General features: G+C 24.2%; 2 protein-coding genes, 1 long non-coding RNA gene and 1 pseudogene across 8 annotated transcripts; 3 read left to right on the top strand and 1 right to left on the bottom strand.

Moving 5' to 3' along the window:
- Positions 1-837: 837 nt before the first annotated feature.
- Positions 838-4948, top strand: LOC108002883 (homeobox-like protein HDP1). 2 transcript variants are annotated; one of them, XM_062071368.1, is made up of 10 exons: positions 880-1166; positions 1255-2737; positions 2826-2881; positions 3026-3227; positions 3304-3473; positions 3558-3910; positions 3972-4084; positions 4153-4260; positions 4358-4578; positions 4795-4948. In XM_062071368.1, the coding sequence occupies exons 1-10, from the start codon at positions 1154-1156 to the stop codon at positions 4806-4808; spliced, it is 2733 nt and encodes a 910-aa protein (XP_061927352.1). In that variant the 5' UTR covers positions 880-1153; the 3' UTR covers positions 4809-4948. The 2 variants fall into 2 exon arrangements, with proteins under 2 accessions (XP_028524967.1, XP_061927352.1); XM_028669166.2 differs by having other exon boundaries at positions 838-1166; positions 4358-4948.
- LOC133665684 (uncharacterized) lies at positions 3268-5958 on the bottom strand. 2 transcript variants are annotated; one of them, XR_009828861.1, is made up of 3 exons: positions 5668-5936; positions 4952-5561; positions 3268-3898 (listed from the first exon to the last, which is right to left on the bottom strand). It is a non-coding gene; the product is annotated as an uncharacterized LOC133665684 (long non-coding RNA). The 2 variants fall into 2 exon arrangements; XR_009828860.1 differs by having other exon boundaries at positions 3268-5561; positions 5668-5958.
- On the top strand, positions 5341-13295 carry LOC108002882 (ubinuclein-1). Of its 4 annotated transcripts, none has more exons than XM_062071366.1 (12): positions 5341-5535; positions 7590-7709; positions 7810-7911; positions 7985-8260; positions 8341-8497; positions 8592-9018; positions 9083-9244; positions 9357-9437; positions 9600-9635; positions 10128-10241; positions 10317-10496; positions 10574-13295. In XM_062071366.1, the coding sequence occupies exons 1-12, from the start codon at positions 5341-5343 to the stop codon at positions 11853-11855; spliced, it is 3132 nt and encodes a 1043-aa protein (XP_061927350.1). In that variant the 3' UTR covers positions 11856-13295. The 4 variants fall into 4 exon arrangements, with proteins under 4 accessions (XP_061927350.1, XP_061927349.1, XP_028524966.1 ...); XM_062071365.1 differs by having other exon boundaries at positions 8586-9018; XM_028669165.2 differs by lacking the exon at positions 9600-9635.
- On the top strand, positions 13110-15112 carry LOC133665727 (probable ATP-dependent RNA helicase ddx42; annotated as a pseudogene).
- The last annotated feature ends 302 nt before the right edge of the window (positions 15113-15414 follow it).

Below are 15414 nucleotides of genomic sequence, written 5' to 3'. Positions count from 1 at the left end.
CCAAAACCAATATCTGGATTTATTACTTAAATTGATGTCAAATCTCTTCTCAACGAAGAAATGATATAATCAATTTCGTTCAATTTAGAAAATGCAATAATAAATGACAATTCATTTATAGAATTAATTTCATCGAAGAGATCTATTTTCGAAGTTGTGACATTTTATTAACAAATTGAAAGATTCAATTTTAATCTTTAATCATATCGAAGATAGTTCGATATTGCGATATTATATATTTATGTTAATATGTTTCGTAACATTTTATTATTATATGTGGTTATATTATGAAATCTGATATGTATATTTTTTGCATGTTTTATAATCATTTTTGAATTCAATTGTGTTGTCTATACCATTTCTTCATTGAAAAGAGATATTAATCAATCATAGCTATTAATTTTCTAAGAAATTATTAAGTTTTTTTCTATTTAATTAAATAATTTAATAATGGCAATCACAAATAATGTAAGTAATTATATAATTTTCTGTCTTTATTATTCATTATTATAAATATAAAATTTAATATTTCATTCAAGATTATAAAATAAAACTTATATTTCATTTTAAATAAAAATTTAATTTCAATTCCAACTATTATTATTGCAACATTATTTTATATTGAATATTTTATGCTGATGAAAATAATATTAAAATGGTAAAAAAGTTTGTATCACTTTTGATATGTAATATATATATTACATATATATATATATATATTGATATGTATAAATAAGATGCATTGAGTAGTAGATCTATATTATAATTTATCTATGACTTATAACGTTCTAGTTCTTTTTGATGTTAATAGTTGGCTATACTGATGAAAATTTTAACGTACTTATTCAAATGTGAATAGTGAATAGTGATTGTTATTCTCAATTTTATAGTTATTTTAACATAATATATATATACAAAATAAAATTTGGGCAAAAAACTGTTTTATTTTATAATACAATAAAACTTTTAAATTGATTATTATATTATTTCTTTACATTTTTATAAATGTATATTATAATTTTAATTTCATTCTCAATTTTCACTATTTGTTTTTGTTTACATATATGTTTTTTATTCATATGAGAGTATTTTAAATAGCATATAGAAATGTAATAAAATATTTAGACTATTTAGATTGTTTATTAAAAAAAGTATGCCTAATTATAGTAAGTAATTAATTTTATATTTTATATAAATATATATATATATATATATTTTGTATGTAAAGTTAAATTTTTTTGATAATTTTAATAGGAAATGATTCTTGTAGCAAATATAAAGCACAATTTGAAGATTATAATAAAAATAATGATGTAAAGATGGAATCTAATATAAAAATAACAGAATCTTTTCATGATTCTCAAAATTTTTGTTTAAAATTGTCACAGGATTCTAATATATCTGATACTCAAGATATTAATGAAGCAGATGTAATAATAATGAGTGATTCCAGTTCTAAATCAACTTGTTCTATATCTAAATATGTCTTAGGATCAACATCACATAATCATCCTATAACAAATAATACTATTTATATTGAAGATTCTTCAGATTCTGATTCTATAGATAATACAAATGAAAAATATTTCCAATCTTGGAGAGCAAATAAAAAATCCTATTTTATTAATAATTTTCAAGAAAGAAAAGATATTATAAAAAAAAATAATATATTGCCTATATCTGATGACTTTTCATCTAGTAGTAGTGGACAAGATTATATAATAACTTCTAAGAAGACAAATAGTAGTTATGTCAGTAGTTGTACCAGAGAAAATAGAGTTAATGATATATCAGAAACAAATATTCAATGCAATACTAATACTACTGATATTTATAATTTGAAAAATTCTAATAATGTTACTCAATTACCTAAAACTATATTTCATATTAATAGTGATTTAAAAAAAAAAATTTCAAAAGAAGATACTAAAAATATTATAAAAAATATAAAATCTACACGAATAATATATGAATCACCTAAAATTCAAAAAGAAAAAAATGAGATATCTAATAAAGAAATAGATAACAATATTATACATCCAGCTATTTCACCTAAAAATAATTTAAAAACAAATAATATATTTATTGATGAAACTCAAGAAGATTCTGAAAGTGATATTATTCAAGATTCTCAAGTAAATCTTACACATTCTTACAAAACTCGTGTTAATAAATTTTTAAATGCACCATGTATAGAAAAAGATACATCTATTAAACTATCAGAAAGAAAAAGAAAACAAATTTCACAATGGCTTATGACAAATTTACCTGATTCTCAAAGTGATAGTTCATTTGATATAGTACCTCTTACTAATAAGCATGATAAAAGTTCTGGAAATAGCAGTTTGGAAAGATTAGAAATGAATTATGAAACTCCAAATAATAGGGGAAAAATAAATCAATTATCTATAAATGAAAGTAAAACTATAAATTCAAAATGCAATAAATCTAATCCCACAGTATTACATCAAACTGTAATAAATGAATCTGTTCAAAAAACAAAAAATAATGAATTGCATACATCACACAAAACTCACATTAATGATAATAAATTTTCAACTCCAAATACTTCAACAAATACACCCCAAAATATAGATATCAGGGACTGTGCAGATATATTAGATAAATTATATGGTAAATCTTGGCGCAATAAGGCTGATATATTGTTTCCAAAATCTGAACCACGAATGATTAAACAAGCAACTACTACAAAAAATAGAGCTGTTCAAACTGAAAGGTGATTACAATTATTATATTATAATTATATATTATATAATATAATTATACATTAATAGTAAATAATATTTATAAATTTATTATTACAGAAAAATAATAAATAGAGAAAGATTGTATATATCAGATTCAGACAGTTCTAACACATGTAAGTAATTATATTATATTATATTATATTCATTAAATTATATTTACACTTATTTTAAAATTATTATATATTATATATTATATATTATTAGTTTTACACTTATTTTAAAAAAATAGTTTTAATAATTTTAAATACAATTTATAGCTTTAAAGAATTTAAAATTACAAAATCGATCAAAAAAGAAAAATGTACGAAAAAATGTGAAACGAAAAGATGATACTTTTATAAATGATCAAACATCATCAGAAAGTGAAAATGAAAGTTTATATTATACTGCATTAACAAATCCAAGAGTATCACAAAGTAGTACACAATCGAAAACAGTATTTCCATCGATTGTACAGCGGTAATAATTGATTTATAAACAGTTTATAATAGAAAAAATCTTTTTAATAATTATTTTATTTTATTTTATTTTTCAGAGCTATTGAAATATGTGATACAGATTCTGAAGATAATGATAATATAGATAACAGTAATCAAATATTTAATATAAGAGGAAGGAAGTTATTCAATAATGAAAGTGAAGATTCAAGCACTAGTGAATTTGACCCTGGTGATGAAATACCACCAAAATCTACAATTAAGAAAGGTATATATAACAAATATAATACATAGATATTATATGCATAGATTATATGAAGATTTATATACTAGATTGTATGTATATTTTTAGATTTTATTAAAACTATACCTAAATTAAAGACACAAAATAAATTAATTTCTGACAATCCAAACTATAAAAAACATAACAGCTTCTTAGCATCTTTGAGTGAAAATATTCCTCTTACTAATATACATCCAGATGCTAAAAAATATAGATTAGATTATAAAAATAATAAGGAAAATTTATGTAAATATTTGTACAAACTATATAATGACAAAGTATTTGATAATGAATTACCAGAAGATATGTCAATAGAATGGAATGTTCGTATGAGAGGAACTGCTGGTTTTTGTTATAATAAGAAATCAGTAAAAACACTCGGTGGTATTGTAAAATCATCACGAATAGTTCTAGCAACAAAGGTATATTTATATATTTTTTAAACACAATTACTGAAATATGCATTAAAAAAATTATATATAGATTTTAGATACTCCAGATAGACTTAGAGATACTTTAATTCATGAAATGTGTCATGCAGCTGCATGGTTAATAAATGGAATCTCTGATGGACATGGTCCATTTTGGACAAAATGGTATATTATTTTAAGTATTTATTATTTTTGTATTTATTTAACAATTACTTTAATTAGTAGTATTTTAGGGCTAGTAAAGCTATGAAAATATTTCCTGAATTACCACCAATAAGAAGGTGTCATGATTACAAAATTAAGACTAAATTTACATATAAATGTATAAGTTGTGGATACAGGTACAATAATTTGTATATAATTATGCTTTGAAATATGTATGTGTGTGTAAACAACTTTAAAATATATATTAATTTAATTTTTTAAACTTTATTATAGTATTGGAAGACATTCCAAATCTCTGGATATTGAAAAGAAACGATGTGGACATTGTTATGGAAAATTTGAGTTATTATTAAATAAAACAACAAAATCTGGAACTGTACAAATGCAAACACCAAAAAGAGAACCTTCAGCATTTGCACTTTATGTAAAAGAAAACTATAATTCTGTAAAAAAAGAACGTAATATAGGACATGCTGCAGTAATGAAACTTTTAGGTCAGCAATTTTCAGCAATTAAAATTGCAAAAAAACAAGAAAATATTGAAAATAATCCAAATATTATTAATCAAATAAGTTAATTAAAATTATATTTAGCATTTTTTTAAATTTTATTATTTTATTTAGAAATTATGTATTTCAGATACTTTGACTATTCATATCTAATATGATTATTTTATAATTTATATAACTGACATGATTTTACTATTGCAGGCATTGGAATGTAAATTATGAAACGAAATGTTTATTATAGACAGGATAAATAATATTTGTAGTCATAATTTAGTATAATTAGATTATATAGACGTAATTGCGATTTATCAATTTGTAATTGAAATTTTATAATAAATGATATATACAATTATCATACCTTTATTTTAATTAATAGAGAAATATAATCCATATAGAAAATGATTAAATTATCTTATACTTTAGTAAAAATTGCTTATTATTATAATAACATTAAAATTGATTAATTAGTTTTAATTTCCAATTTATTGAAATGATTGAACTTGTTTTCACGTAAAATATTGCGATTCTTTAATGAAAACGTAGCTTAAGACTACTTGCATTTCAGACGCATGCGTTAAATTTACGGTGTGGCGGCGGCATCAACAGCGCACTCTAAAAACAGTCGAGCCGAAGATGGCGACGTGCGAGTGGCGGTGTCGGTGCGGTGTTTAAGAGAGAGGACCATGTTGTTACCGCAGTGTTCGCAGTGTTTCCATAATCCGCGTTGAGTTCGGTGCAAATGTAGGAATGTCAGAAGCTAAAAGGGTACCTTTGCAGACCTTGGAGTTTCCGGAGTCCTTGGGCTACGCCACAAAAAAGGAGAAAAAAGGGGAAAAGGGCAAACAGCTCGCGCCCTCCTTCCGCTTTACACTTACCCTGCCAGAGTCGAACGAGAAGGCATGTCCTGAGTTCAACTATGCACAACTCCTCAAAGCAGCCGAGGTCAGTTCTTCCTTTCACTCGTTAATCTATCGAACAGAAAATGAAACCCATGATACCTATCCATACGGTCACGTTTACTAACACATTTAGTTTGATACAAACACCGGTTATGATTTCATTTTATATACACACTTTGACAAGAAACTGCAAAAATGCCAATGGAATCGCCCATTTTCAGAGTACATGAAACGAAGAGAACTTGTATCCGTTATTCAAGTGAATTGACATGTCGCAGCTACTGCGCGAATTCTTACAGTTTTCTAATATATATTTTTCTTATTTACGTATATTTTTTGCTAGGATATATTAATATTATATCTAAATTCATAAAAAAAAGTATGATCAATTCGAAGCCATCGAATAGAAACGTCACAACGCATTACCGGTGGACGTTCGTGTTAACGTATGTTAACATTGCTAACATGAAATACCGTATGTTTGATGTTTCATTTTAAACATGATTATGAACGAGTGTTTAATATTCGTTTTCATGACAATCATTATTCTATATATGTAAAAAATAATAGACTTATTAGAATATGTTAATATTGAAATTAGAAATGATATACATCTTACTTTAAAAACATCTTTATCAAGCTATAATATTTTCATTAATATTTTTTTATTTTTGTAAATAACAATTTAATCTATATCTTATCTTAATGATCTTATATATATATATATATACATATATAATGTATATATATATATATATATAGAATCATTATTACTTTTGAGATCGATGCATCAAGAGAGAACGTGATTGTCGATATGTGTGAAACACATAGCATTCAAATTACATGAATATAAAATACATTTATTTTCTATACTATTTTTTTTATTTTTATATCATTATTATTTTATTTCTATCACTATATTATGTTTTTTTAATATTTATTAAAATGTATAAATTATTTACATTCCAAAAAAAGGGAAAACTAGCTCAGTTTACCTCAGTTTAAATTAAAAAAATTTAATTAGTCTAAAATAATTCTCATTTTAATTATAATTTTTAAGATTTCGTAGAATTTTTTGTAAAAAAATTATATATTATAATTTTCATATTTACAATAAAATATGGAAATGATAATTTTTATTTTTATATGATATTTTATATCATAAATATAAAAAGAATTTTTGTAAAATTTGCATATCATGTATTAAATTTTAATAATATATTAAATTTTACACCTATTATACTTTTTATGAAAAAAATTATTTTTTTATCTATATTATGATATCACATATAAAATAAATTTATTTTATATAAAAAAAAAATATATATATTATTATTATATAAATTTATTTTGCATTATTCAAATTTTTGTAATAAATTTTTCTTTTTAATAATAATATATATAGTTATAAAAATTCAGTATGTAATATATTTGATTATTAATTTAGATATAATTTATATATATATAGTTTCAATTTATTGATAATTATATTTTTGTTACGATCAATCACACGTGGTAGCGTCTCTCATATTAGGAGAGTAGAAGATAATAAGGAGTTACGCGTCCCAAAAGAAAGAACAGTAGTGACAATCTGCATATAGTATGTGCTCCTGATATGAATGAACAGTTTATGCTCTCTTTCGAATCAGTTCATCCTTCTTTTTTTGTATTCATATTTCTGAATATGTATTTCATATATTATATTATATATTATTATATTATATAATATCAATATTTAATTGATGAAATAATTTTTTACTTAAATGTTTATCAACAAATAAATTATAATTTTAATTTAATTTAATTTAATTTAATTTAATTCTAATTAAATAAATTATAATATTAATTTATTTTTATGATATATTTAAATATGTAAATCTTATTTAAATGATAAATTTATAAAATATTAAAAATATTAAAAATATAAAAATTTATAAAATGTATATGTAAAATAATTTTTTAATAATAAAAAAGCACACTAAAAGCATTTTCATTAAAATATTAAATGAAATTAAAGCTAGATTCACAATCTTTGAACATTAAAAATTGATATTTAAATAATATTCAGTATAATAAAAATAAATTTTTTTTTAATAGAAAAAACGTAGGAAAGAATTGAAACGGGGAGATGAAAATGCCAGCAATGGATTATCTTTCGATGACGATGATGATGATGATAAACTTCGAGATATGGCAAGACGGTTTGAAGCGAAATATGTATGTAAAACGTAATTTTTTAAAAATTTATAATAATTCCAATACATATCGAATTATGAAAATTTATTCTTATTATCCATGGAAATTTTAAATTTTGCAGGGAACTTCTACTATGGGCAGGAAACGACATAAATATGATGATTATGTGGATTTGGGAGCTGGATACGATGAAAATGATTCTTTTATCGACAATACTGATGCAGTATGTAACATATTTAAATATTATTATTATTTAATATATATTTAGCATGTTATATATCATTTAATGATTTTAGTATGATGAAATTGTACCAGAAGAGATGACCACAGCACATGGAGGATTTTACATTAACTGTGGAGCTCTTGAATTTCGGACAACAGATCGGCATTTATTGGTTCATAATAATAACAATAATAATAATAATAATCAAAGCAATGACGACGAAAGCAGTGAAAGTAGTGAAGAAGATACAGAGGATGTGGATAGTCCAAAAAGATCAGAAAAACGAAATCTTAGTTCATCAGATGAAGATGATACTGAAGATATTACTGGTGATCAACCAAGAAATAAAGTAATTGAAATTATAATATAATATTATTATTTTTATTGTAATAATATATTAAATATTTTTATTTTTTTTATTTTTTTTAGAAACAAAAGATAGATGAAAATGGTGAAAAGAAACAAAGTCATGAAAATATTATTAAAAAGAAGAAAAAACAAAATTCTCAAGATCAACAAAATTTTCAACAAGATAGAGATACTTTAAGCAGACGGAAAGAGAAAGGAGAAACTACAGATGCTGAAGGTAATATACTCATAATATTATAATATAATATATTATATTATTATATTATAATATATTCATTTTTATAATAATATAATATAATTGTCAGTTTCAGAAGATCAAGAAGATAAAAAGAAATCTGATAAAATAGATACACAAAAAAATAAAAATACATCAGATAAAAAATTTGATATAAAAAAATTTGAAAAAAAGACGTCAAGTAGTAATGGTTATGATACGAAAAAATTAGAGCTAAAAAAATTAGGTGGTAAAGATAGTAACATTGATGATGCAATAGAAAGTGTAGTTAATGCTGCAAGAGTTGAAGATGAGTCAAGTAGAGATACAACAGATTCCGGTAAATCTCGGTGTATAGGTACAGAATCAGAATGTGATGATATCGATAAAGAAGAAGCACCATTACCTGATTCTCTTCCAGAAAATATTGTAGAAATAGTTAATAAATTAAAAGCATGTGCTGAAAACAATAAAGAAGGAAAAGCTAAATTTTTTAATGCAGCAGTAAATGCATTATTGTTGAGGTAAGAGGATTGAAATATAATATTTCAATCTTTAAAAAAATAAGTTTCAGAATTTTTGTTTCAGTTTAGAGAAAAAATTGAGAGCACTTCCTTCTTCGAGTTTAAGATTAGAAACATATGGTCATCTCGCACGATTTTTACCATGTAGTAAAGTAGCACTTCAAAATAGAGCAAAGAAATTATTTGTGCAGGATGTGGATTATAAGACTAGAGATCTTATAAAAAGGTAATTCTATATATATATATATATTAGAAATTTAATTTATATACATTTTTTATGATTTTATTTATATATTATTTATTTTGTTTAATAATTATTAATGTGAATATTATTATAGGCTAAAAACAGTGATTGATGAAATAATGCCATCTGTAGTATGCAAATATGTAGATGAATGTCAAAAAGTGGCTGAAGGAAAGTAAGTATTCTTTGTAAATATTTTTTATTGACAATAAAGAAAAAAATTAATAAATTTATAAAAAAATTAGAATTAATAAAATTTTTGTGTGATTTTATAATATAAACTAAATATTTATATAATCTTGAATGGGAACTTACATAATAATCTTTTATTTCTTAGTCCTCATTTATACTGGGATATATACCGGTACTGTTGGTAAGGTGCCCCTCGTAAGAGGAAACCTTTTCTATTTTTACCTTTCTGATTATTATCTTTTGTTTCTTTGATCTTTTCTAGTTTCCCTTTCTTTATTCATGCTTATATATATGCTATCTCTTTCTCAATATTTCTTATTTTTGAAAAAATAGTTCTTATGTTAATAGTTCTAAATTAAAAAAAATTTTTTTTTACTATTCTTGTTGAGATAGCAAAAATGCGGGGCTTATCATCAGTATCAGTGTTTAATTTATCATAAATATCATCCTTTTTGTCAAACAATAAAATTAAGTTTATTGAAAATTTAATAATCACACGTTCACTATTTCATACATTTCTTATCTAGGATTTCATAACAAAAAGAGAAAGTTCTCAAATTATGAAATTATATCACAATAAATACTGATCATCATTTTTTTCATCATCGTGTCATAAATTTTTAAAAAATCTTTTCATTTTTTTTTATTTATAGTCTATATTTTCATTTTTCAGGGAAATAGAAGGATCACCTGAAGATGTTGAGAGTTCTGATGACGAGGGTGTTTGTGAAGATGCAGACAAATCGAAAATTCCTAGGAAGCGATTTCCTTGGACTGAAGAAGCAAAGTTAATATTTTAAGATGAATATAATACATATACATATATCCAAAAGATATTGTATACATTTTTTTTTTCTTACAGAAAACTTGTTTCTGAAATCGCAAGTATAAAGAGTCAATGTTACAATGTTTTAAGACCAAGAAAATTAGATATGTATACTTATGTTGGATCTTTTATGGTTCGTCAAGTATTACCATTATGGCCACGTGGTTATATGACCACACATGCTTTATTAAAGTTTGTTGGTGAAGCTGAACCTACGTAAGTAGCATGCAAATTTGAGTGTATATAATTTTTTCTGAAATTATATGTGTTATTCAGAAATGATTTGTTTTTAGCACAAAAAAGAAAACAAAAAAATTGAAAGAAGTTGGTAATGGTAATACTACCAGTTCAGAAAATGTGATCTACAGTTCTGCAAGAGTTGAAGCATCAAATATAAGTGCTACTTTTTCACAAGAGAAAGTCTCAGGGGGTGCATCTAAAATCCAAAATGTAACAGAAAATTCTACTAGTTACAAACAAGGAACTACAAAAAGTGATAGTATAGAGAAAAAGCAACATAGTATAAAGAATAAAGATAAAACTAAAGACACTGGCAATTCGGGACAATATCATGAAAATTCAACAGTTTTATCTAATAATTCTAGTGTAGGTAAAATTTCTGTTGTACCTACAGCTCAGTTAATGGCTCAGAAACCTATTAAAAATCAAATGGAAAAAATTAATTTAATGGACCTAGTTAATAGTTCTCTTTCTATTACACCAGTTAATGATTTTCATAAGTCATCTACGAAAATGAATGAAAATAAAAAGGATGTAGTTTCTATTACTGCTTACTCTGAAACTTCAAATGTTCTTCCAAATACAAATGAAGTGCCTCAAAGTGGACATCATTCCGTACACAGACAGGAAGCTTCATATTCATGTACACAATCACAACATTCTAATTATTCCACATCAAATCAATCATCTTCACTTTCAAAAACAGTATCTCTAAAACATAGATTATTGAATGAAAATACTGATATAAAGAATGATAAAAAACTAGAAGATAAAGATATTGATTTGGTTAATAAGACTGAAAAAAGAGATAAAAAACGGGAGCGATGTGTTGAAAGTAAACACAAATCACATGATGTTAAGAAAAAGAAAAAAGATCAAAAGGTATTAGATAAACAATTAGGATATGTTAATTCGGATGTAGTGCCTATACAGCAACAGCAGCAACCATCACTTACAAAAGAAGAACAAGAACAGAGACAAAATGAAGAAACAATTGCTGCTACTAATTATTTAAGTCAAATTTTTAACGACGACGCATCTTCAAGGGGAATATCTGATAAACGAAAAGACGCCGGACTTATTTTAGATGATTTAGTAAGTAATGCGGTACAACCATCAGAACAAGAAAAAGATGTTCAAATGGTGATGAGATCGTTAAAAGAATTACAAGAATTACAAGAAATGAAATACTCACCGAGTAATTCACCAATTAATAGTAATATACAAAAATCTAACAAATCGAATACACAATGTGCTACTTATCAAGATGAATATTCACGCTTATATTTAAAAAAAGACGTTAAACTTAAATCTAAAGAAGAATCACAATGGTAATATTATCAGATAGTGTACACTATAGACATAAATTATGTTAAACAGGATGAAAATGCCAGTGAACAGATAATAATTTCATAGAGACCTATAGGCGGATTTTTCAGTAGATTTGTATTATTTTTGATGATAAATTAGTGTGAAATTGATCAGAACTTCTTCCATTAGTCGCGATATTATGGACGACCAAAATCATATGCAACTAATATAGCGTGCCGCGATCACATTGTATCGCAAATTTTTAAATATTTTAACAAACCGCCAAATTGTGTAAATATATTCATTCGTAGTAATTTGAAAATGCGCATGTACAAAGTAAGCGTAAATTATGGAAGTATGTTAATCGTATAAACACTTGTAAATAAGTTAACGTCCATTCATCGCTGTGAGTGGGGTGGTCTGAAATTTTTTTATTATAAGCATATTGCTGTTTGACGATTTTAATATAAGTCTATCAACAATAATTAAAAGTCTTTGATATGTGATAGATCGCATATTAATGTTTTATAAAAAAAATTTAGTTGTGAAGTGTTTTTCTTAATTTTGCATACTGCCAGAATATAAGAAGTGGAATAAAAAATTTATTTTTTCACAATATCATCTAATATATAATAAATATCTAACCACCCTAAATCACAGAGCGATAAAGAATGTCTTGAACGGTGTTCCTTTTGCGCACGAACGGCTATTATGATTTTATGACATCATAATAAAGAATAATGGTAATGTGTGTGTGTGTATATTTTTTGGTATGTATTCGGAAAATCTTTGCCTTCCAAATTGTTAATTTATGACTTATAAGTAAATTATCTCATTTGCTTATTAAATAAAATGGCAAATTACTATAGATTTCGCGCAATTTATAAAAAGAAAAAAAATAGTCAAACATGTGTTTAATATTTAATTGTCTATTTTTAAAAGCCTTAGCTAGAACAATTATTAAATTGTGTTTACAAATTATAACTTGTATAATTGGTATGTAACTTCATTCAACTTGTTGATTTTAATAATCAGAATGTAAGAGCGAATGTGCGTGAAAGTACTGTTTTAGAAAGAGCTACGATATTTTTGGAACACGAAGATGATTAGTGATTGTATTATATACCACACCTTTTTCCCCTCTAATCTTACCCATATGATACTTAGAATATAATTAAGCGTCTTGTATAATTCTTCATTCGAGAATTTCCACAAAGACGACTTAAAATATAAGTTTTGAATATTTTTTACATTATCGATATATTTCTTACCTTACCTATGTCCGATAAGTATATTGTAGATGTGCCTCCAACAACATTTAAAAGTTGTAAATATTATGTGATATACGTACGAATAATTTATTTCAAGCTTTTTTTGTATTATTTGTAAGTTTTAACATATTAAAGGAATTCTAAAATAATGAGTGTTTTAAACAGAATAAATAGAAAACAAAAAAAGATGAAACATATTGTTTCTATTCTTAAAAATTTTCAATAAAACACATTAATTTAATAATGATTTTTATATTCATAGATTTCGTAAGATATTTGTTTTGCTTCATTGATTGATGGGCTAATTTAATGCGTAAATCAGAAAAAAAGGTCATGCATTTATTCATTCTACGGATTTTTTTCACCTATGCATACAGGATGTATTTAATACTGTTACTTAACAATGACATTTACATCTATATAACTGATTAAACCGACTGAAATAAACAAACTGTCTATTGACATGTTTTTTATTTCTATTATGTATTGTGCTTTTCTTCTTTATTCAATATAGTTTTTGTGTATTTGATCGAATCGTTCTGTAAAATCAAAACAAACAATTTAGATCATTTTTAGTAGACATACAAAAAAAAGATCAATGCAGATCAAGACAACTCCGTTTATAACAAAGGGTAGTTAGGATTTAATGAACATAAGCAAAATGAAAAAAAAATACGGCAATCATGATATAACTCGTAAACAACACAACAACGGATAACATAGTTTAGGAGAATCTGAAGTCGTCGATCATGAAAAAAATTCTTTTGAACAACATAGTAATGGATATTACAAAAAAGGACATCACAAGACCGGTTCCACTAATACCATAAAGATGAGTCAGGAAATAATTTAAGTTTTTACGAGGATAACGATGACGAAGGGAGACATAGATCGTCCGAGAATAATGGTAGATATTATGGGCAAAAATCGCAGAACTCGTTTAGGAATGGTTCCCGTGACATATTTTATATTAAAAAAGTTAAGATACAACGTGGAAAAAATGACAATAAGGAAAAGTAAGTGTACTAATAAATCATTTTTAACAATTTTTGGCAATTTTAACATGAAAATAAATCAGAAAAAGATAATTTATCGATATATATATAATACATAACATTATAATATAATAAATTAATAATAACAATTAATAATAAATTAAAATATTATTTTATTGTTTTTGTTACTTTTAATAATTATGATGATTATGTTAGAGAATATAATGATGATCGATACAGATGATAAAAGAAATTATTTAAAAAGCGAAGAAGGGCCTTATTTTGATAAAAAAATATATTACCTAGTTATTTATCATAATAACGATCATGTGCCTTCATTTGGATATTCACATTATAATATATACATATTATATATAATATAATAATATATATATATATATATATATACATTATCTGCATTACATTATTAAAAAAGAAAATCTTTAAGTTGTATCTTATTTAAAAGATTATCGGTAATTTCAGATTATTTTTAAGATTAGATCATTAATATGTATTAAATAATTAATGATTTGTTTATTATATTATATAGACATTTTCTACATGGACAAAAAGATTATAAAAAAAATATATATTACCTTCTTAGGGAAGGTTATGATAAAAATTATCGAGATGATTTTTATAATAATGGATATTTACACAAATATAGAAACGGTTTCGATAATGGATATCATGGAATCTAAAATTTTAACTATGTAATGTAAAACACATATGTAAACAGCGATAATTAAAACGCACATTTGTTCTTCTAATAATAAAAATGTTTTTTGTGTTTATACATATTTTGGGCAGATTTAATTTTTAATGTTTATTGCAATATGGAATATACCACAAGGTCCACCAACATCATGAATAAAGGATACGATAAAGCTTCTGTAACTTTATTCAAAGTTATATCTTAATCTTTATCTGAACTTTATAAGGATTTTAAATTTTATATGAAAATTTTTTACTTACGGGTTATATTTGGATGCATATTTACAGTATTATCGTAAAATGTAAAATGAAGCATAGTTAAATATACGTTAAAAGCATTTGTGCAAGTTCGTATAATCCAGTTATATTCAGGATCTAATTGAGCTTTTTCGTTCATACTGCATAATATTTTATAAATTCTTCGTAATATTATCATTTAGATTTTTAAAACCAAATAATAGATCACAAAAAAAGCATTTTGGATATCAAAAATATTTTAATCACATGATTATATTTCTAAAATTATCTATATAAATACTTAAAAATGATCAAAAATTTTAATGTTTAAATTTTTGAAAACTTGAAACTTGTTCAGTCACGAAT

The sequence above is a fragment of the Apis cerana genome, linkage group LG2 (genome assembly GCF_029169275.1).
Source record: "Apis cerana isolate GH-2021 linkage group LG2, AcerK_1.0, whole genome shotgun sequence".
NCBI classification, from domain to species: domain Eukaryota; kingdom Metazoa; phylum Arthropoda; class Insecta; order Hymenoptera; family Apidae; genus Apis; species Apis cerana.
Note: the sequence above shows the minus strand (reverse complement) of the source record. Positions and strands in the feature narration are given on the sequence as shown.